Here is a 24,138-nt window from a genome sequence, read left to right on the forward strand (position 1 = left end):
GTATTTCATAGTCATATCTGCAATGGCTTTTCAATCAACCTAACCTAAGCATTCCGAAATCAATATCAGGATATCTACAAATGAAGATTTCATAGGTTTGAAATTCTTTAAAGGGTAATATCATTAAGTATTTACCCTCTGTGATTTTACTTTATTTTTCCAGATGAAACAGTGAAATTCTATATTCGTGGAAGAGGGCTTCGTTTGTATCGGCCAACCGAATACAAAGAAACAAATCCCGACGGAAAAGCACCTGAAGAACAACTCAAATTAGATTGGGTGTATCTTTTTCATAAAGTACTGAAGTGTTGCCTTTAAATGTAGTATTTGGCCCAGCGCTAGCGATAGGGCTTTTCATTTGCAACTTTCCGTCCTTCCGCTGTCTGTCCGTCCGTTTTCGTAGAAACGGCGCTTGAAACCATAGTAACACACTTTTTAATTTTGCCGTTTGGAGAGGGAAAAGGTTGCTAAAGTCGGATACTGGCTATAAAAGAATTATTTTCTGATTTCGCGCTCCTTCAAAAACAAATTTCAAAACAAAACAAGATGGCGGTCGAAGCGAGGAGGTTGATTCATACTTTCTTAACATTTTCTTTGCTTTAGTGGTCAAGAGACTTTTAAACCAAAGATATTTTGTAATGATTTTCTTTAATAAACCTTTTTCAACATTCTGCCATATCTTATAGTCTTTGCTCAAGTTTTCATAAAGTTTTATGAGTGAAAATTCTACCTTAAAAATCACTTTTATTTTTAGTTTATTGCTTTCGAAAAGACTTTATTTTTAGGAAATAATGGCTTCTGATATAGAAATAAATAAACTGAAATGCAGCTCATGTGTAAATTTGAATAAGATTGGAACTTTTTCCTTGATGCTACACAAGAAAACAGTCACTTCTGGATCTGTCGCTAACAACGGTCAGTACAGTGTCAGTGGCTGTTGGGACGTGGTATGATTTTCAAACTCAACACATGATTATTAAAAGTAAACTGATTCTGGAATTTGGTAATGGACACTAAAATGGAGCTCATGTGTAAATTGGAACAAGATTGGTACTTTTTCCATGAGGCTACGCGTGAAAATTGTTATTTCTGGATCTGTCTCGTTTGACGATTGGTGCGGTGGCTTGATTTTTCAAACTCGACACAGATCTGATTATTGGAATATGTTAGCGGAGACTAAAATGCAGCTCATGTTTAAACTTTAACAAGATTGGGACTTTTTCATGATTCTACTGTACACATTAAATAAAATGGTCAATTCTGGATCTGTCGCATTAAACAGTCGGTGGCTTGATTTTTCAAACTCGACTCACATACCGTCAACCGTCTCTAACTTGGGACGATTGGTCGAAACATGGGACTGTTGCATATCTGGTCTGTATTTTCACTTACTGTAAAATCGAAAGAGAAATCGTGTATTTTTAAATACGCCTTTCCTTAACTCAAATCAAATGACTTTGGAAGTTTGGTGAAATGGTGGCCGAATTACTGTCCCATGTTTTTTCAGATAGTCCCAAGTTGGAGCAGTTGATGGTAATTATTCAAAGTATATAAACTAATTCTGGAATCTGTTAATGGCACTAAAATGCAGCTCATGGGTAAATTCAAACTAGATTGAACATTTCTCATGGTTGCAAGGCATGAACAGTGAAAATGGTCATTTCTGGATCTTCGCATTAACTGTTAACTCACATTAACCACATGAATTTTATTAGCTTGTATATGCAGACCGTAAAAACTATTTTACCGTCTAGTTCTTTAAAGATAATTTTTCATGTTTACGGTCTGGTCCAACTAACATGCCTGCAGGGATATTTCTCCCTGCATATGTGAGTGCACCTAATTCGTTAAAAAGCGCCCACTCACTAAGCAGAATATTCGGGGGATTTTTTTATATTTTTCTATGGGCGCGCATAATTTATGGAAAAAGCTGACCTTGTGAAAAAAGATGAACAAATGAAAATGAAAACACAGGTTCATTTCTAAACAAAATAGAAAGGAGTCTTTTTAAAATGTGGCCTGATGTGGCTGATGTTTTGATGTAGTTTAAAGTAGTTTTGAAAGTTTTTTGAGTTTGTAAAAGAGGTTATATGGTAAGTTAATTATGTGTGTCTGCCTGGGTTTTGATAGTCTGTCAACAAGGGTTCACTCACAGGCAGTATCAAACAAACTGTACCCGACATTTTTAGTTACACCAGATAAGATTTTTTTTTCTGAAATTTTGAGTCTGGATACACAGGCTAGAATTTTATTGGAAAGTTGAACCTGCGCCTGTGTAGGCCCGGTTGGTAGGAGACCATTCAATAAAATTTCAAGCATCTAACCAATGAGAAGTACCGCGGTGATTTTGAAATTTTTTTTCCTGTCTTCACTTTGATCCATGTCAACGGGGTCATGCATTTGCTGTTTTGCACGCTCGTTTTCAACACGTTACTTTTCGCTGGGCCTTCACGCCCAACGGGCTTCTTGTTATATTTTACAAACAAGTTTCTTCATGTGAGAACATAGGATTTCGATGGCCGAATTTTTTAGAAAAAGTTAAGAAAACTGAAGGCTTTGCGGATTCTAAAACGCCCTCTTATCTTAGGAAAATGGATGGACAAGAATACTCACAAAACAGTGAAAATAAGAACATGTTGATTACATTTTTAGGCTTAAGTCTCACGTTAAGAACATCAAAAGGCTTTTGAACGTTCTTATAAAAAATCGTGCAGCCTCTATTTACATATTTCATTGTTTTTAAAAGTACAATACACCTATTTCCTATTAGCAGATTCATGCAAAAGTCACGAAAAAACGTCGAGTAAACAAACTTTTGATTGGCGGAGGCATGCAAAGATTACCTCATACTCAGGACATTTGGAAAAATATGCTTGTATATGCAATATTTCAGCCAATCAGAGACTTTCTCGACGTTTTTCGTGACTTTTTTACATGAATCCGCTAATAGGAAATACGTGTATTCAAAAGGGAATCTTAGAGTTCTAGTTGTAATTTACCGTAAGGTAACTTAAGGTCATGATGAGCGAAAAACAACAACTGATATGATTTGACAGGACATATTTAAATGATACTGTGTATGAAGTTTTCCTTGACCACAGTCACCTCAATAAAATCAGGTATGGATATAGAGGAAAAGATTGTCGTGATAACTTGTTTATTGTGCCGGCAACCGGAGAATTGGTTTACAATATGGCAGGCGTAGTTGTGCTTTATGACCAAAAGACAAACAAACAAAGACACTATACTGAGCATAATGATGATGTCAAATGGTATAATTTAAGTTTTCCCCTTAAATTTCAAAACTTCATGGAAAAGTTGAATAATATGTTGTAGATTTTAAATATAATTTGTTTTCATTGGTTTGGTTTTATCTTTGTGTGTGTGTGAGAGCCCACCCCACCCCAGCGAACTTTCAATTCACGCAATCACGCAATTATATTTTGAAATTATAACGCAGTTTTTGTTTACGCAAGGTTTTCCAACTTACACATTCACGTAGGCTGCTGGCATCCACCAACAGATTAGTGCTCCTTATTCGTTCTCCTTATACTACCTTGGGTTTTGTAGAGGTCTACAATTCAGACTAACATTCACACAGCTTTTTAAAATGTTCATACAATCACACAAGTGAAAAAAACTATTCACGAGGGGCATTAGACAAATCCCAATTTCGATGTCAATAAATTTATTCCCCACATTCCTAAAGTTAATAATTTAGGAGCGACCTGTTACCCATCGAATAATTACTATAAAAGGAAAAACCCCTTATTCTTATAGCATTGCACTTCATCCAAAGAACACATTGATTGCCAGTGGACAAGTTGCTGGTCATGGTGATGATGCAAAGGTTCGTATCTTAACTTGAATTATTCATTTAACACTTTATAACCACTTCTAGACGCGATAAAGTCAATCTTGGACCTTTCCCAGGGGGCCTCTATATTAGGAAAGGGTTTTAGTGATTTTCGAGTCTCTTTTAGGTCAAGGAACTTTCTTGTAGTCAACAATAGCACCCCGGGGGCACTGACCTTGACGTGCCGCTGGAGTTTGAAAAATGGACCCTGTCAGATATGAATGTTTCGTAAATTTGGGACCCTGTCGGAAGGAAAATCGAAAAAGATTTCCCATTTTCACCCAGAAAAGTGGCAAAAAAATACGAAATGTAGACAAAAGATTGAAAATTTTTCTAATTTCCACCCTGAAAATTGTCCAAAATAACCAAAAGACGACCCTGTCAGGCAAAATGTTGAAAATTAGTAAATTTGGGACCCTGTCAATATCTTCAGAGCTTAAAAAAGAGACCCTGACCAGCGGCACGTCCCCGTTCCCAACTTCGTTTGAGTGCCTCCCCCGGGAATAGCACACCTTTAGCACACGTGACTACGGTTTCACACCATTGTACCGATTTAAACTGAAGGATTTTAACGTCCGAAGACTTTAGTGAACGGTTAAGGAACCGTCCTAACAATTTAATAGTTAAATTGTACTTCATTTTCAGCCTCACGTTCGTGTATGGGATGCCAGCACTTTAGAAACAAAAGCTGTTTTGGGTTCAGGTGTGTTCGAGCGTGGTTTGTGTGCCCTTGAATTCTCCAATGTAAGTTCGAGATTTCATCAATTCATTCACTTTTATTTTAACGCAACAATTTTGTACGATTAACACATTCTATTTATAACTTGACTGATAATTGTAAATTCACATCCGAAAAAACATACACATTTCTCCTCGATGTAGTTTGTGTCAAAATCATACCGGGTGACCCACGAAAAAGTTCGGACCTTTCTCGGCGTCTTGAGGCCGAACAAATGTCCCAAAGTGCTGGGAGTTTTGGTATTTAAAAAGTAGATATCCTAACTTAAAATTTGAGCTATCACTTTTTAAATTTGACCAAATAGTTCTCTACTTATGACCTTTTAAACTCAAAATTCACTTTTCGAAAAGTGTAAAAAACACGTAAAAAAGAGGTATTAAATTAAATCAATGCAATCAATTAGAAGATCTCTTATAAATTGACTTATTTAACGAGTTTTATGACATTAATAATTATTAAAAACACCTTTGAAAGTATTTTTTGTTTAAAACAAGACTAGTTTCTATCAAAATTGGCACTTTCAAGGAATTTTCTCAACAACTGTATATCAAAAACGTCTAAAAATACCTAATTTGATGCCCCTTTTTTACCTGTTTTTTGCACTTTCCGAAAAGTGAATTTTGAGTTTAAAAGCTCATAACTAGGGAACTTGTGCGTCAAATTTAAAAATTAATGGCTCGGATTTTAAGTTAGGATATCTACTTTCCAAATAATAAAACTCCAAGCACTTTGGGACATTTGTTCGGCCTCAAGACGCCGAGAAACGTCCGAGCTTTTTCGTGGGTCACCCGGTATATTTTTCCCAAACTCCTCCCGAATCCTCTTATGGTTTACTAAACACCCGGAAAATTAAATGAATTACACCTAAACCCACCAATTTTCCCACAGGCAACAGGACAATATTTGGTTTGCATTGACGAGAGTAATGACCATGTCGCTTATCTCTATGATTGGGAGAAAAATCAAAAACTCACTGAAGCAAATGTAAGTTTTTTATAAACGCATCTTCAATTACATTAAGGGAACTATTTTTTGTGGGAGCTAATTTTTGCGGTTCGCAGTTCAAGATTTAATATTTAATATTTGCGGGAATTTAATTTTGCGGATTTCTCACTTGAAAGAAAATTAGAGCCGTACTGTGAATTATTCGACCTATGTTTTCGCATTTGAAAAATTTTGCGGTAACTTAATTTTACGGTTTGGGCTTAAATCCGCAAAAACCGCAAAATTTAATTCCCGCAAAAATTAGATCCCTTAAGGTATTCAAAATATTAATTTCTTTTTGTATACTTCTCCATGATGCAGAATTCAATGTCTTCATAAAATGTTTACGAATTCCAAAGCTTCTCCCGAAATGAGCTTAAAGATCATTTTAGCTCAACAGTTTACTATTAGACTTCAATCGTTACACTGCACCCTGCTATAAACAATATACATGTTCTTTTTTTTTATAAGAACATCCAAAATTTTTGAAGCTTTGGGATGTTCTTAACTTTTTGAGTTTTAAGCCTAAAAATGTTCTTAATATGTTCTTATTTTCGCCATTATTTTTTTAATATAGTAGTATAGTCCATTTTCCTAGGAAATCAGGTGTTTCAGAGCCCGCAAAGCCTTAAAATGTTCTTAAATTGTCATCGAAGCCTTATGTTCTTATATAGTTTGTTCTTATAAAAAAACGTATACTTTAATTATCGCGACTCTAATCACCTTGCTTTTTTACAATAGACGTCAAAGGAAGCTTTATTCAGCCTGAAATGGCAGCCAAACACCGACAATGCATTTATGACGTACGGCAAATCACATATCGGCTTTTGGAAAATCAACAATGAGAATGGAACAACTGCTCTGACCAGAAGAAATGGCGTTTTTGATGTGAGTTATTCTTATTTTTTAAGTCAATTGATTGACTCTCCTGACTCATCATGAATGTTTGATTTAACAAAACCCCGGGGGCACTCGTTTCAAAAACGACCATACGTGCGGCCGAATATAGGCATTTAAAATATGCTCAAATTTTCCAGATTTTACACCCTTAGGGTGCATTTTTCTCACTTTTGCTGATTTCGACCCTTACAGTGCACTTTGGGAAGCTCGGAAAAATATACCCTTTAGGGCCGCAAGTATCCCCCCGGGGAACAAAAAACACCTGTTTTACAGAGTAAGACAGCTAGACAATTCCGGTAGGGGGGGGGGGGTGAAAATAAAAACAAATACCGATGAAAATGAAAAATCCTTTGGTTGCAACGGGATGGGGATTAAACTCAAATATCCAGGTGGAGAAGAGAGTCGAGAATTTTTCCCAACCAGGTCCGTGAAACAAGACTGAAAATATTATTTTTGTAACATTGATTCTGAAGAATAACTCAACCACTAACGCTATGAAAGTCATATCTTAAAAGTCTAAAATATCAAATTTTCCGATTGACAATTTTTCTCTTTAGAAAATCGCCAAACCGAAGTACGTAATATGTGCAACATACTCACCAAATGGAAGCGTCATTGCTGGTGATTCAAACGGTAATATCGTATGGTTCAATGAAGGAACATCTAAGGTGTCCAAAGCTGAACAGAATATTCACAAGGTAATATGACAACATCTTTCAAACTAGCAAAATATTTTTTCTGGTTCTGGTTTAAATCAATAGCATGGGCCCCGTCAACGGGGGGCCGGGGGTCCATGCCCCCCTCCCCCGCTCCACCTTTTGGTAGAACATGTTGAGTTACTATTTTAAGCTGGTTTGAGACCAAATCAAACCACAAAACTATTACTCTCCCCAATTAGATATCGTTTTAAGGTGTTTTGAGGGTGTAAAAAGTGAAAAATTTTCTTCGTCGCCCAACCATTTTCCAAAACGTTGGCCCCCTCACTCAAAATGGCTCGCCGGGGCCCATGAATAGATATGACAATTTGATTTCCCTGGTTCTTACACGGTTCTTACGAAAAAATTCAAAAATTTGTAACTTGAAATGAATTCATCTCGATTTTGAAAAATAGTTGGACTAATGATTGGAAGAAATTTGAAAATAATCTACCACCCAAAGATTATCACTTTAAGTTTGACAGCTGTCTTTTCGACAAGTAAATGTAATCTATGTTCAAAGCCATCACAGATTTCTACATTGAATATCTAGTTTGATCAAATTGGACCGAAAAACTATAAACGATTTCATTTCAAAAACTAAAGCAATTCTATCAGCATATCTTATGGGCTATTCCAGAAAAGATTTGTAATTTGAGTAGGTCGTTTTTGGGAAAGGTGACCCCCCTGGATTTTCGATTTCGTTTTACTAACTACCCTGGATTTCCACACTCGAAAAAGAGACCCCCTGGATTTTTTATTTTTCCAGACCACCCTGGACGTCACACCTCCTCAACATAAGGGTTACAGACTAGGTCTGGTCAAAACAACCTTGAGATCAGATTAATATCAAGGGTAATTTTAAGAGACAATCAACAGCTTTGTCCATGAGCATCTTCAAAAACATTTTTTTTCAATTTTCCTTAGGGTGGAGTATTTTCATTGACTTACGTTGAGAGCAAAGACGAATATATTTCGGGTGGCAAAGATAACATATTTATTGCATGGAACAATCAATTGGAACGAGTCCGAGAAATTGGATCGGTGAGAAGTTTTTCTTTCGTGCACCACAAGGAAAAATTACTCTAGATATTGCCACGTGAAAACAAAGAAAGCGCTCGAATCGTTAGAAAAGCGGCGCAAAGCTTGAGGCTTCTCTTCTTCTTGATTGAGGAAGGTTTAAGATTCTTTTCTAGGCTTTCGGGCTTTAAACTCAAGTGACAGTAGTGCAGTGGTAGAGCATCCAGCTACGGTGCGCTAGGTCGTGGGTTCTGCCGGATCATACCAAAGTTTCCCAAAATGGTAATTGATGCCTCTCTGCTTGATGCTCAGCAATTAAGAGAAGGATCAAGGGTAAGTGTAGCGCCCTCTCCTACCTTTGGGTAGATAGCTATCGAAAGAGGAGCGTTCCGGTCGCCTTTGACTGCGGTCGCAGACTTACTTACTTTAAACTTAATGGTTATTATCTCGAACATGCAAACGTGTTAATAAAACTTACCATTTTCCTGTACACAGCTTTCTGACCAATATGGGCCACCAAGATGTTGCGTTTATGACGTCACCAGCGAACAATTTCTGATTGGTACATCGAAGAATTGTATTATTCAAGTCAAAGCCGATTGGTCGGAAGAGAAAGCGCTTGTTCAGGTATGATTGGCTGAAAAAAGAAGAACGGCATCAATGAAGTTTCAATCTATTTTCGAATCTGCTTAAAAATCACGACCAATACGCCCTTTGACGAGTTGAATTTTCCCTATTTAAAGAAAGATAGGAAATGTGATATTTCAAAAAAGCATGACTTTTTACATATTTCCAAGATGAGAAAGTTCATGTCATCATTTTATGATATTTCATGGCTGTGTGAAAACCCATATGTTTATCTTTATATTTCCCCTCTTTGTTTTCATAGGGCCATAGCGATGAGATGTGGGGCCTGGCTGCTCATGCATCGAAGCCTATTTTCGTGACTTGTTCACACGAAAACTTGGTTTGTGTTTGGAATGGAGAAAAACAAGAACTGATTTGGTCATACTTCATTGAGGTAAGAAAGGGTGATTATAGACTTATGATATGAAGATAATTAATAGGAAGAAGGAATTTTACTAAGTGAATTTAGCTTTTCAAGGGATTTTAGAATTTCAACATTACAAAACTGGACAGAACTTAATATCGCGAAAAAAAAAGGTCTGTTTTAAGAATATTTTGAGTTATTTGTGTTTTTTTACCCCTTGGATCGAGGCTTCGCGATGTAGACCAATGAAGCTATCCCACTGATCTAATTAAACATTATGCTGCTATTGATCGTAATGACGTAATTTTCTATTTACTTTCTTCTAGGACGGCGCACAATGCGCAGAGCTTCATCCAAGTGAACCGTTTGTTTTGGTTGGCACAAAGAACGGAACGTAAGTAATAACAATCGATTAAGAAAATCAGAAAGAATTACTATTACTCCCATAAAGATATTGAAGCTCAGAACAAAGCTATACACTGTGCTGAGGAGCAAGCTATGCTTCTCTGTATACCGCAAGCGCGATATGTAAAGCTCAAAACTTGGTGTTTTGAGCACTTTGGTCCTGAAAAGGACGAAACTGCGGATAGTTATTAATACCATACTCAGTAGTCTGAGTATAACTTCATTTCCCTTAAAAATTAAAATTCAGGTTGTATGTGTTGAATTATGAAACAAAAGAAGAACTGGTCACTGTACCTGTATCACGTGATTGCATTGATGACGTCAAAGTTTCACCAAGTAAGAATTTTTCCAAACTACAGTGGAGAGATCGTCTCATCATTGTCTCCAGCTTTGTAAATCTGTGGGGAAAGTAAGGAAAAAATGTCTGAGGCAATAGTATACGAGATCAGAAGACCTTATCAGGGAAAAAGTGTCGGGGGAAAGTGACGAAAATGCCTCTAGGTGAAGAAATTTTTTCCCGACGAAAAAAAACCCCGACTAAATAAACTCCGACATTTTTTTCCCCGATAGGATAGTTTAAAAGATTTGAGTTTTTCGAGAAAAAGAAACTTTTCGCTAAAAGAAGCTTTCTAGACCTGACATTTTTGCGTCATAGTTTAGCTCCATAAGTTTTATGAGCTTTGCATCATGGTAGAAGCCACCCCTTAGATGACTGCGAGCGCGGTCACTACACTACAGCGAAGTCTCCATCCGAAACTCTAGTATCCGAAGGTCTCCGTGACTCGAACAGGTTAAGTTTTCAGGTCCTTTAGTTGAAAATTCCTTATAAAACGTGTTTCCGTAACTTGATCAAAGTTGCGTTCCCTTTACGTGTTCGAGTAATGGAGACTTTAAATAGAAACATAACTGAAAAGTACCTTTAACTATACAAAATAAATTTTCTGCTTATAGACAGCAAGTATTTGGCAGCCGCATGTCGAGACAGTAATATCTATCTTTATAACTGGCCCAAAGAAGTCACTTCATTCAAAAAGCCCAAAGTGCTGCAGGTAAGAACGAATCAATGATGTAGTAAAGCATCATAGTGATGGATTGAATCTAGTAGTTTCTCTGTTTTCGAGTGTTATTACTTTGTTTCGAAATCTGGAGATTATAATTAGAATCCGACGTTTGCGAAAAAACTACGGGCTACTCATCTTGGGTGGAAAAAGAAGCTTCCTTTTCCACCCAAAAGAATACCTTATTGCCCTTTCTTGGCTTTCACAATACTCAATTGATAAGAATTGGTAATATATTAATCGACAAAGCAACTACACATATCGACGCGATATACACAGCAGTATTTTTTTCAAATTTTGTACAAAGAAATTTTTAAAATGATAATTTAATTTAATTTTCAGGGGCATTCGAGTCGCGTGTTGCATTTGGATTGGTGCACGGATGGAGAATTCATGCAAAGTAATTCTGGTGATTACGAAGTTCTTTTCTGTAAGTATTTTCGATTTAATTTAAATTTTTTTTGACTTCTTCGATCTCAATTTGCATCGAAGTAAGATTCTCGATACAGTTTGTTAGCCAAACGCCATTGTTCTCCACTTTGGTTGTAGAGATAATATAATAAATTAATATATCTATCTGTATGTTTTTGAAGGGATTTATACGTCCGACAAATTCTTAGATCTGATTGAACGAACTAATGAATAAAAGTTTTCTGATCACACTTTTACGTTTCTTAAAAATTTTTAGGGCATGCAGAATCAGGATGTCAAGTGTTGACTCCAGCAGCGTTAAGAGATACAGAATGGTCAACTTATACCTGTCCCTTTGGTTTCCCGGTTATGGGTAAGTTGCTGCTTTATTAAAAACTACAGTATTTTACTCTTACGTGCCTTATAAACAGGGCTCCCGTTGATAGATTGTAAATTTTTTTTTAAATTTTCACCGAACGTCATTTTTTACTCAACTTTGCCTTAGTCGAAAAAGCTTCCTTTTGGGAAAAACTTTTGACAGGACGTCAAACTACGATATAAATTATCACCGAAGGTATAATGGAAAATTCATTATAATTTCTTGATATCAACGATTTGTAAAAATTCATTTTTTTCCAGGCATTTGGCCCGAAGGAGCGGATGGCACTGATATAAACACATGCTGTCGATCAAACAATAAGAAGTTGGTTGCTACGGGAGATGATTTTGGTGCTGTCAATTTGTTCAAATATCCAAGTGTTAAATTGAAGGTATTCAATTCTGTCAATACACTTTTTGTACATGAATTCTTTTCTGCTTTTTCTCTTGACTCGATGTAGAAATGAAACATCAGTTAAGAGTTTTGTATTGTTTTTTCCCATGGACTGCTTTAAAAAATAAACACTATAACCAACAGAAGAAATGGAACATCGTACAGTTAAGAGAGTTGTATTTTTTCTACCTATGGACTGCTTTAAAAAATATTTACAAAAGTTAAAACTCTAACATTCGATTCTTTCTGTCTTTGGTACTAATACCAAAGTCCCCATGAGCTTAGTCTTGCAAAAATTCGAGGAGAATGTCTAGTTCTTTGAAAATCAATCAGTCGATCGGCACCATTTGGCAACAACTTCATTATTACTGTAAGTTGGTCTAATTTCGACAACAGTCACCTAATTCCATCACCCGTTTTTATACGAATAAACGAGAGAATAATAAGAGGGTTGGAATCGGATATAAAAAACCTCATTGGCGGTAAAGAAATGTAGTTTCAATGAGCGATTCCGTCCTTCCCATTATTCCTATGGCTAAATTTATACAGATGTCGGAATTAGAAAGGGGTTGTCAGCATTAGAACAAACTTACGACGGTAACATCAACATTTCCTACAGTATGAAATCACTTACTATCTTTCCTTTTCTTTCACTTCTACAGTCTGAAGCAAGCATCGGTGTTGGGCACAGCTCTCATGTGACATGTGTACGATTCTTACACGATGATTCATCTCTGATCACAGTCGGTGGTTTAGACAGCTCCATCATGCAATGGAAAATGGTCAAATCATGATTTTATTACTTCACCAATAATGTATTAAAGTATCGATGATCTTCATTTTATTCAGCAATCTATGTACAGAAAATGGAAAAATTTAAAACGTTTTTAATATTCTCCAAAATGTTCGTTTTTACCTTAAAAAACGAAAAAGATTATACGACAGTCAGTCTGAGAGTAAAATTGTAAAACTCAAAGAAAATAAAAGGATGTCATAATCAATACCAGAACGAGAGTATTAAAAAGTAAGTTTTGACAACAACTTGTTGGACTACAAAAAGTACTTACTTCAACTTCCAATGCAACTGGAGCGAAGAGAAGGCTGTTTGGATAGACTAGTTGTCATTGACGCTACAACTCTACCATCATCTTTTCTTGGTCAAATTGCTTATTTTTATTTTACACTCTGGAATGAAAAGAGCACAGAAATTTTTTTCCGGAATTATTGAACAATATAGTTTTATCGCATCAGTATAAATAGATACTTATGTTTTAAAGAGTATTTCGAATTTATTATATATTATACCTCTTAGGAAGAAGTTTATAATGTCATGGTTCTAATATTTAATTGAACCATTAAAGAGAAATGAATTCATAATCAATACAAAGAAGGAATATCTACTGTGAAGATTAATCACAGCCCATAAGGGTATCTGAAGTAAATTTCACTTTTTAACGAAGAACGATTTTTGTTCATTACTAGTTAAAGGTTTTGTTTTTAAATAAGAGTGATATTGTTTGCTTACTCATCAATTTTAATTCACAAGCTTTTTCACGTTGGATTGACACGGATGTGGAGCAAGATTAGCCAGAAAGAGGAAAAAGAAACATTTTTTTGTTTATATCAGCATAATATAACAATAGGCAGACACTGTCCTGATATGAAATATTATGTGTCTGATATTAAACGGGAACGCTTTATAAAAATAAAACCTTTAATGACAAAATAAACTTCCAGTTGTAAATAGTAAACCCAGTGGTATATTACTAACTAACTAAAAATTTAACTTATATTAAGTCTCATTTTAGTATTATAGTATAAACATTGGTAAAGAAAGATTTATTCAATATTCAAAAAACTTCCCCCTTAATCCCATTGGTAAAGAAAGATTTATTCAATATTCAAAAAACTTCCCCCTTGATCCCTACTATCTAGTTTTCAAGGTGTGTCAGAAGTTCTTGGTTTATTCGTGATTTGCAGGCACTGTTAAGGTCCTCTTAAACAAAGTGTAACTTTCATGATATTACCTTATGAAAGTTCTGTACCAAGACGCCTGATGCCACCCCCATTTATTACCTCGGCCAAAATAAAACGTCGAGAGTTACAATTTTTTCTTTTGGAAAATTTGAAGTTTCTACCACATTCAAAAGCTAAATAAAATGGCTTCATGTCAGTCTTTTTGATTATTCTTCATTTTGAGGTTTTCAGGTTAAAATTGAGTTAATGTTTTCTTTAAGCAAAATGTTCTCATGAAAAAGCAGAAGTATACAAGTCATTCCCCAACTGCCATCCTAAAAGCAACCTACCATGTTAAAAATCGTGACCACTAGATAATGATTGTTTCATGAAAGATCTGAATGATCTTTGTTTTTGTTTTTTTGGGAAATAAAGTTATTGGTTTTAAAGTATAATCTACCAAAGAAATAGAAGTAGAGAGAAGGAAAAACAACAAACCGCTGACCACATATTCCCTATTCACTTGCGATTGTTATTTTAAACAATAGCCGTTTAGAGCTTGTTATGATTTTCTCCTCTTTCTGTGCGATTGTCGGTAGAACGACAATTACCGACAATTTGAAGTAAAGAAACCGACTATTTCTGGTAATCTACACAATGCTTTACAGCTTAATTATGCTAGATACTAGAAAGAAATCGACTAGAAAAGATTCTAGAAGGCCTCTTTTACACCATAGAAAAAAAATGGATTCAAAAGCTTTTTTTATTTTGAAAATATCACATTTTTCAAAGTCGACAGTGAAAAAAGACTTGTTTTGTATGTGGTGTTTTGGATTTGAAATATTTCGTTTACTATTTAGAATTGGAAAATGGGTGTTTGGATATAAGTCAAGCAATAATCGATCTTTCTTTTGCAGTTTATATCAGTCACCACCCCTAAGGCTAAATAGCAAAACTTTTTGAAAATATTTCAGCAATGTTATAATTTTTTTCGTTCGCCGCCATTTTGTTTTTCAAATCATAGAAGCGAAGCTTGCACTTGTAAACATAGACAGACAGAGAACATTTTTGTTAAATGTGTTTTTTTGTTGTTGGAATATGAAACAATTTTCTTTCCTTTTTTAGAAAATGTTGTTAGTTAGAAATAAAAATAAGTGTATAAAAATTCTTTGTCGTGGGTTGTTCTAAAACCATGGGTCATTTGAAAGAGTTGGAAAAATATTGCAGGCTGTGTAAAATCAAAATCAAAAGAGATGCAGCATATACTAAATTCAAAGCATGTGAAAATTTTAAAGATGTAAGTTATTTTCATTACTTTAAGCAGAAAATAAATTTAAACACTATCAGACTATCCTGGTACATCCCCTGAACTTGCTTTTTGGACTGCAGGTATAGATTGCCACATTCAATCCTCGAAACCAGGCATATTCTTTTACTACCACTGGTTCAAAACATTTACTCGACTAGCCATATATTGAAAAAAGATCTGTGATAAATAAATCATGCATTACCATATTTTTTTTGATTATCAAGATGAGTTTCAGGCCTTGATATATGCATGACATTTTACCATTTTGACCATTTTGCTTTTACATTTCAGGAAATTTTATCTGTGTATGGAATCACGTGCTTCAATGAGGACCAAAATGTATATCCAAAGTTATTGTGCAAAAACTGCTGCAGGAACTTGCCAAGAGATGCCAGAGCAAATAGAACTAAAATTCCACCTGTTTTTCTCCCTTGTGATGATCAATGCGAAATCTGCATCACAGAGGCTCAATTATCTATGCCAAAGTGTCCCACGTTGAACAAACACAACCTGGATAAACTTTTTCTAGCTAAAGGCTATTTACTCTGTTCAAAAACTCCATCTCGTATATACAGTAAATTTCAAGTATCAGATTGTAACGTGATGCCTGAGATAACTATTACCATATATAATGACTTGACATGGAATGCTGTTGTTTTGGGAAGAAATCTTCCTATTAATGAAATGTTCCCATCGTATCAGTTGTTGAATAATGATAACATTGAAAGCTTGATTGGAGAACTGAATAATCATAAGATTTGTTATTTGCATTTGTGTTTTGAGTATCAATGTTTGATGGGTTGTCAGACTGATCTTCTGAAGAATGATTTTTGGGAGATGGATTTTGAGGAGAAGGCTGACTTTCAGGAGATATAGTTTCTGGAGAAGTGACACTTTCTGGTGTGTTTTCTTCTTCAACAACGACAGGAGGAGGAGTGTTTTCCATTATGATGCTATCAAAATCAATGATATCCAAGTCAGCAGAAATGATGTCGTCTGGGATTAAGATTTCTTCACTCTCATTTTGATTCTCACCAATATAGTTTTCAAAAACGATAGGTATTGATTCATCAATGTCAAAATCATATAAAATATCACACAACTCTTTACTCGCCATCTTAAATCTTGTTTTGCATTCAGGATTCAGTTCAGACTTATTAATTTCGCCTAGCGAAAGTATTACGATAGTCTTTCGCGGCGGTGCGGAAAAAAAATTAGAAAACGAAAGTACTTGATACGGTGGACGAACTCACTAAATTTAATTTACAAATTACACGCTCGTATAACCACGGACAATTTTCGCGGGTTTTCTTTGGATTACGTCATATATTTTTGTGTCTTAAGCTTCACAGTTTTGATTTTTTCTTTATTTTCTTATAAGCATATACTTTATAAGATTCAAATCAATAACTCTTGATAGACGGTGATATACCTTTCGAGAATTAGTTCTTTCAAAGTAAACAAGAGATGGCGCACAATATGAGCATATTCATTTTTCTTATAAGCATATACTTTATAAGAATCAAATCAATAACTCTTGATAGACGGTGACATACTTTTCGGTAATTAGTTCTTACAAAGTTAACAAGGGATGGCGCACAATATGAGCATATTTATTTTTCTTATAAGCGTGTACTTTATAAGAATCAAATCAATAGCTCTTGATAGACGGTGATATACCTTACGGTAATTAGTTCTCACATAGTAAACAGGAGATGGCGCACAATATGAGCATATTTATTTTTCTTATAAGCATATACTTTATAAGAATCAAATCAATAACTCTTGATATACGGGAATATACCTTTCAGTAATTAGTTTTTACAAAGTAAACAAGGGACGGCGCACAATATGAGCATAATTATTTTTCTTATAAGCATATACTTTATAAGAATCAAATCAATAACTCTTGATAGACGGTCATGTACCTTTCGGTATTTAGTTCTTACAAAGTAAACAAGGGATGGCGCACAATATGAGCATATTTATTTTTCTTATAAGCATATACTTTATAAGAATCAAATCAATAACTCTTGATAGATGGTGACATACTTTTCGGTAATTAGTTCTGACAAAGTAAACGAGGGATGGTGCACAATATAAGCATATTTATTTTTCTTATAAGCATATACTTTATAAGAATCAAATCAATAACTCTTGATATACGGGAATATACCTTTCGGTGATTAGTTCTTACAAAGTAAACAAAAGATGGTGCACAATATGAGTATATTTATTTTTCTTATAAGCATATACTTTATAAGAATCAAATCAATAACTCTTGATATACGGGAATATACCTTTCGGTAATTAGTTCTTACGAAGTAAACAAGAAATTGCGCACAATATGAACATATTTATTTTTTTTATAAGTATTTACTTTATAAGAATCAAGTCAATAAATCTTGATAGACGGTGACATGCCTTTTGGTAGTAAAATCTTACAAGGTAAACAGGAGACGGCGCACAATATGAAAATATTTATTTTTTTTATAAGCATTTACTTTATAAGAATCAAATCAATAACTCTTAGAGAGGTGAAGGCTCGATGTAAAGTAGATTTCAGATTAGCTTCAATCTCTACTTCTTGTTTTTCCCATGCAATTCAAAGTCTAGGCGAAATTTTCGACTTCAAGTCGTCTTGTTTCGGTTGTAAACATTTTGTCTCTCGGCTTCTATTTTTTCTTAATTATTCGAAAGAGAGTTCAAGATCGTTAACATAATATTAAAATCAACTTTAATTATGCTAATTATGAAAATTATTTATTAAAAGATATATATCGAAACAACTCACAAATAAAAAGTTTCAAAAAGAAGAAAGAGATCCGGCTGTTGTTTTAAACAATTACTTTTAAGACAAGCGCGTGTCAATCAAATCGTTTTGAATTATGGTACCTGCTGTTATAACAAGCCCTCTACGGCTCAAAATGAATAGTATAAAAGATTGTTGTTTTTCCTTCTCTCTACTTCTATTTCTTTGAATCTACAAATAGTAATTCTTTTTTGATATCATAAAAGTTAAAATCACGTTATACCATCATTATAAATTAACTAGACAAAACATACAAATAAAGATTATAACATGTCTATGAATATTGTTTAGACCTTTGTATTTGACATGAACAGACAATAAATAGTTATAAGTTGACGACTTTAAAGATCAATTAGAACGTTTCTACTATACTGCTTTAATCGGATTAAATTTCTTCTGGATTTAATTTTGCGAGTCAGAGTTTTGAAAAATCTCGCGTGGATTTAATTTCGCGAATAGGCCTGAAAACAGCTGAAAAATAGCCATTTTTTGCCCCAAATAGAGACTTTGGACTGGTTTCTTCACCGAAAATGCGATTTTAAAAGTTTTGTGGTGGATTTAATTTCGCGAGTCAGAAATCTCACGCGTTTTCACGAGTTTCAATTTCGCGAAAATGGCAAAAATTCGCGAAATCGCGAAAGTTAATCCGATTAAAGATTTGGATGAAATGTGAAAAACATATGAATCTTTAAAAACCATAAAGTACAAATTGGTAAAACTTCTTTGCAGCTATTCATTTAGTTTATTATAATAGTGAAACGGCATAACACTTTGACACCAGTCCTCTAACTAAAGTTCATCATGTGATTTCTTCTCAAAATTCAACCACCAATTCAAAAGTGCTTCTACCTTTGAAAAATCTACAATCTTCCACCAATTGTCGATGTAGTTTTTCCTAAAAAACCAATAACGTGTTCATTATCATGCAATAATATCCACACCCCCAACTTTTATCCATAATAACCTCACCAGACTACACAATGTTAAAAAAGCAAGACCACTATAATGATTTCTTTATAAAAAATCAAAATGAACTTTCTTTTTTCCATTTCAAGACAGCAATTTTTAAAACAATCAACAATACCAGAAATTAGAATTACCTTTTATTTTTGTGTTTCAAATAATAAGCATGTTCCCATACGTCAATGACCAAGATAGGCTGTAATCCATATGTGATTGGACTAGCTTGATCTTTTGTTGCATAAATGGTAAAAAATCCACCATTTGGTTCACGACAAAGCCAAACGTACCCAGATCCAAATAAATTCATTGCTTCTTTACTCATCCATGATTGGAAGTGGGTGAAATTGTGAAAAGATTTGCGGAAATTTGTTAAAATACCTAATGGCATAGTATGCTCCATTCCTTTTGGATTTGGACTCATTGTAGCAAAATAAAAGATGTGATTTAAATACCTAGAAAATAAGACCAAAAAATATTCTTTAGATTAGATTTAAACAACTTTGGGAGAAAAGGAAACCAATTCGATTCAGATTCTTCTTCCATACTGCATTCAGTTAAAAATAGCTTGCATAGACAGCTTTCAGAAAAACTTTTAATTAACCTTTGGCTATTTATCCCAAATTGCTCCTATTTTTTATCAATGCGAAGAGAGCCTGAAAAAAAAATTAAATACCCGCCACCATTGTTTCGAATAGCAGTCCTCCATTTTTCTGGTATACTATCCACATCTTTCAAAATGTCTACCAATGATTTCTTTGCTAATTCATTCTCTGGTTCCTAGAAAAGTGGGGAGAAAGCTGAAGCTATTTGCATGAATTTCATAATTTAAACCATGAAAACAGTATATCTAGTTTTCACCAACATCAACAATTCATTTGTTACTTTACTTCACAAGAATTCCTTTTTTTAATTCGAAAGTAAATCAAATATGGAAAAATAGCTTGGGAGCTCGTCAGCTGGAAAAACCATTTTCAGGAGAAACTCAATTTAATAAGGATTTCTGATCCCAATTCTCACTTCTCATAATACTTAATAAATATATAAACTAAAAGGTCACACAAATTACTTACAGATTTTCGCCACTCAGTCAAAGCTGCATTCATCTTAGCCATATAGCTTGCATGGTGTCCTTTAAAGTGCACATTCATTGTCTCAGCATCTATCCATGGTTCCAAAGAGTCAAGACTGTATGGCAATTCTGGCAAATCATAATATTCTTGAAATTGGTCAACACCAAGATAAATTTCATCTTTTGAAGATTGCCCAAACATAAAGACATTTATGGTGATGAAGAGTATGCCTAGATTTAGCATTTCCTTATTTTGTACTTATATCTTAAATAAAAAGTACTGTAGAATATGATCTATCTTAAACATTAATTTCAATGGGGTTTCGATGATTCCCTTTTTTCATGTGTTTTTGTACTTTTTCAAAAGTGATTTTTTACACTACTTTTTTACACTATAACTTTTGAACTGCTGAACCACATTTAAAATGTTCCGTAAGATCTTCTGCATCTAAGTTCTAATATTGTAAAAACTTTAAAAACAACTCGCATGGTTAGAGAATTTGGCCTCAAGTTGAAATAGCCACTCCTTCAGAACAGCAAACTCCCTTGGGCGTGAAAAAACTTTAATCTGTCAATCATAAAATACAATATGTGGCATTATTTTTGCAAACACTAAAAAACGTGATTTTTGTCCAGCTTTAGTGGGACTTTAGCTTAAATACTTGCGTGCAGCATTGACATAGCGTCAGCCTGGGTTTAGGTCCCAGGCAAAAATTAGGTCCCTTCTGAGTTTTAAGTCCCCCAAAAGATTCAAGACATTTTTGGTAGCCCTAGGGCTTTCCACTCTCGACCATTTGTTCCACAAACAAGTGATACCTGGACCTACCTGGTTATGCATTTAACACATATATAATTGATATCTACTTGAGCGTGACCGTTAAAACAATCATTCGGAACACAAATAGTGACAATTTAATAGAATTTGTCATTTGTTTTCATTATTGTTTAGTCCCCCGTGCACATTGGGGTGGTTTTTAAAGGGAGGGATTTGGAATAAATTGAGTAATTTGGCTAAAATTAAAAACATTAATGTATGCTTATAGATAGTGATTCTTATGGATAAAGATTCAATTTTTATGGCGAAAAAGTTTTTTTGAGAAAATCTGCTTCACCCATCTTTTTCCGTTGATGGTACCCTACTTCCATGCAAAAAATCAGGAAAAATCCAGTTTTCAACAAAGTCAAAAAAACCATAAGAAAACTACAAACTTGATTTTCTAGTTTGATGGAATTATAACTACACTCTAAATCTTTAAATGATAGCACTTGGATTTTAAGTCATCAAGTGGATTCAAAATCTCAAATATCACGACCTTTTGGAATGATATCTGGATTTTTCAATAACATGTCATACCTGTCCCATATTTTCCCCGAGGGTGTCCTGTAATTACCCCAAAATTTACGGGACACCTTTAAAAGAAATTTTAGGAACTACTAAATTTCAAAAAGTCATACTTCAATGATAAATAAAATATCAAAAGATCGGATCTCTAGGATTAATACCGTGAAGTCAGGTAACTTGCATATCAGTGGAGGGAAACTTCCATAGCCCTCAAATGAATGACTTGGCTAGTCATTAAAATAAAAAGTTAAATCAAAACAAACCGGATTTACAAAATTTGCAGGTGGTAAAATGTATATCTCCTAATCAAAAGTGATGTCATGCATAATTATGTTTAACTTTGAGGTTACACGTCCAGAAGCCAGCGAGAAACGTCTGAAATCCAGCCATCTTTAAATTTATGATCTCCCATGATTTTTTATTATCAAAATTACTCGCACAGCATATATGAGATTCTAAAATGGTAGAGTAGAGCTGTGAGCAGAGCTGCGTAATTCATTTGTTTTGAAATTGTGAAGCTTTGATTGGTCATTCATTTGATGGTTATGCAAGTTTCCCTCCACTGATGCAAGTTACCCGACTTCATGGTAGCTAGTTACAGAAGTCAGAACCGAGAATCATCAATCTGTTTCCAATGCAACAGTTAGTCACACTAGCGTCCCGCCGAAATGCGTATCAAAGATTGTTGCTGCGAAAGCGCTATATCGTTTACTTAAGTTGCAAGCAAAAAAATGTGCCACAAAACTTCTAAAGGGATTCATGAAAAAATAACCTGGCACTTTTTAATGAAATTAATATTTTCAAAAACTATGAGAAATTGCCTAAAATTTTAGCCATAGATGAAAAGACTTGAGCCAAGGCAACATTGAAAACTAATTTGAAGATCAACTTCCCAAGAAAAAGATCTACGGGGGAGACAGAACCCACATAGATCCGCGCACCGCCGGATAGACTATTTCTTGAAAATTTTGCCAGACCTCAAACACTGACCCATTTACATATGCAAAATTTTTTTAATTACTTTAGCATATAAACAAGGCCTTAAAAATTGTAGCGCTGTCTCGGGAATCGAATAACAAAATTTGGTTGGTTGATATTTTGGCTGCTGGACGTTCACAACCGGTCATTTTGTCTCATTTAAGTTTTCAAGTTTTAATTAATTGTCTGGGGAATTTGAACTTGATTCAGGTAACTCTCATCCTTGTTGTTGCAAATACATCCTGTAGATGACTGATTTAGTTTCTTATGAAAGCTTGGTCATTAGTAAAAAAAGTCATTAAAATTGATTAGCCTCTGCGATGGAGTGCAAGGCTGAAAGCCACATGAATATGGTTCATCCTATAAAAGTAGTTGAACAAAATGTTTTTGACATATTGATGTAACTGTTTGAAGCAAAAAATAAATATGTTGTAACCAAGCACACCCCTCATTCATTCTTTTTACAGTGTTGAAATTAATAATGCTCATCAAATAGTTTGTGGGTGCACAAATGAAGTACACAACTACATAGTAATTATAAAAACGAATCATTTAAAAGATTCCATAAGTTCAAAAACAACACATACTCAACATACTGACAAAGACTTCTTTCATTTTCATGAGAATACGAGCATGCATGTAGAGGTACCATTTTGGAAATAAAAATCAAAACAATATAATCTTACGGCAGCCAAAATTTTAGTGTCCTCAATTGACCACGCGATGGACCATGAAGGACACAACATTTAAAAAGCGGTTGAAAAATTGAAATCAAGGTAGATTTTTTTGACTTAACCGAAATTTTCCCCTCAATTTTTAGAAACCAAACTAATTTTTATTTGAAAGTCCTTACCTTTCTGAAAAAAATGAGGGGTCATTTATTAAAATTGGTTAAGTTATTCTATTTTCAAAACACAAAAAAATCACCTTTTCAAAGAATCGCCTCCTTACCACGCCAGCAAGAAATAATTTTCTGAAGCATCAAAACCGCGCCAAAAATGGCGGATGAAATCTAGTCTTCCGTGTGGCAGGGTGTGGAGAGTTTTGCCGGTGTGGTCTGAAAATCTGGTCTGGTAAACTTTAGCTTATTGCTAATGAGCTGGAAATGATAGCTAAAAACAAATTTCACCACTATATATAAAGCTGAAATCCTCAGCTTTCAGATGGTGTATGGTGTTTAAATGAAAAAATCTGCAATCTTGTTAAAAAATCGCAATTTCTTCCATTTTTCAAAATTCCAGACGGCCTGTAGATTTTCAAATAAAGCGTATTGTGATAGATTGTAGCCTAATCTTACCCTGGGATTACTAAAAAAAACCCGATTGAAAAGATGAACCAGCTCATTAGCAACAGCCATTTGTTTCAATGTGGGTCGAGAATTTTCCGGTGCTGTGGTCAGCACTAAGGCGAGGGGGATTTGATGTTCTGTTTACCGTCGACCGCCAGCATGCTCTTGAGCTGCAGCTCAAAAAAGTTCATTGTTTCTTAAAGACTCATTATTTTCTTCTTTTCCTGTGCCAAGCTATCCAAAACACTCAAAGTGAATCAAAAATAACATCTTCGCTAACAAAATGTGCACCTAGAGTAAAAAACATGGTTCAAATCACGTCCGCGAATGGGGCAGGCATTTTTTTAAGCAGTGGGCGGCTACAAGGGCGTTTTAAAAATTTGCGTTTTAGACGCGTCTCGAACGCGTTTGAATTCACGCGCATGGTCATTTTGATTCCGAAAGTGAAAGCAGCTCGATTTCACTGTGGAATTAAACTTCGTTGGAGATGGGAAGCACTAGGTAGGAATAATGAAAATTTTGCTGCATCAAATATTTTTTACAACGTGACGGTAAACAGAACATCAAATTCCCCTCGCCTAAGTCGTGTT

At 34.7% G+C, this 24,138-nt stretch overlaps 2 protein-coding genes and 1 long non-coding RNA gene across 7 annotated transcripts in view; 1 reads left to right on the forward strand and 2 right to left on the reverse strand.

Annotated features, from left to right (window-relative positions):
- The window catches only part of LOC136805882 (uncharacterized), a 34,317-nt gene extending 25,589 nt beyond the window's left edge, over nt 1-8,728 (reverse strand). Inside the window, exon 1 of the long non-coding RNA XR_010846461.1 lies at nt 8,673-8,728. This is a non-coding gene — a long non-coding RNA (uncharacterized lncRNA). The remainder of the gene's footprint in view (nt 1-8,672) is intronic.
- Nucleotides 1-13,221, forward strand: part of LOC136805880 (77 kDa echinoderm microtubule-associated protein-like) — a 30,737-nt gene extending 17,516 nt beyond the window's left edge. For all 5 annotated transcript variants that reach the window (XM_067062449.1, XM_067062450.1, XM_067062448.1 and 2 more), the window contains exons 9-25: nt 164-281; nt 3,120-3,272; nt 3,781-3,850; nt 4,502-4,600; nt 5,484-5,579; nt 6,321-6,467; nt 7,037-7,177; nt 8,102-8,218; nt 8,690-8,821; nt 9,084-9,215; nt 9,512-9,579; nt 9,838-9,926; nt 10,542-10,639; nt 10,991-11,078; nt 11,337-11,432; nt 11,699-11,829; nt 12,494-13,221. In XM_067062449.1, the coding sequence (XP_066918550.1) occupies nt 164-281; nt 3,120-3,272; nt 3,781-3,850; nt 4,502-4,600; nt 5,484-5,579; nt 6,321-6,467; nt 7,037-7,177; nt 8,102-8,218; nt 8,690-8,821; nt 9,084-9,215; nt 9,512-9,579; nt 9,838-9,926; nt 10,542-10,639; nt 10,991-11,078; nt 11,337-11,432; nt 11,699-11,829; nt 12,494-12,625 (1,907 nt within the window). In that variant the 3' untranslated portion in view covers nt 12,626-13,221. The remainder of the gene's footprint in view (nt 1-163; nt 282-3,119; nt 3,273-3,780; nt 3,851-4,501; nt 4,601-5,483; nt 5,580-6,320; nt 6,468-7,036; nt 7,178-8,101; nt 8,219-8,689; nt 8,822-9,083; nt 9,216-9,511; nt 9,580-9,837; nt 9,927-10,541; nt 10,640-10,990; nt 11,079-11,336; nt 11,433-11,698; nt 11,830-12,493) is intronic.
- Nucleotides 13,222-18,081: 4,860 nt separating this feature from the next.
- On the reverse strand, nt 18,082-20,238 carry LOC136805874 (superoxide dismutase [Mn]-like). The gene is made up of 4 exons (XM_067062441.1): nt 19,942-20,238; nt 19,545-19,648; nt 19,009-19,323; nt 18,082-18,803 (listed from the first exon to the last, which is right to left on the reverse strand). Exons 1-4 carry the CDS (start codon nt 20,182-20,184, stop codon nt 18,698-18,700), a joined length of 768 nt encoding a protein of 255 aa, XP_066918542.1. The 5' UTR covers nt 20,185-20,238; the 3' UTR covers nt 18,082-18,697.
- Nucleotides 20,239-24,138: the final 3,900 nt, after the last annotated feature.

Source organism: Clytia hemisphaerica, unplaced genomic scaffold (genome assembly GCF_902728285.1).
Source record: "Clytia hemisphaerica strain Z4C2 unplaced genomic scaffold, Clytia hemisphaerica genome assembly, whole genome shotgun sequence".
Classification (NCBI taxonomy): Eukaryota; Metazoa; Cnidaria; class Hydrozoa; order Leptothecata; family Clytiidae; genus Clytia; species Clytia hemisphaerica.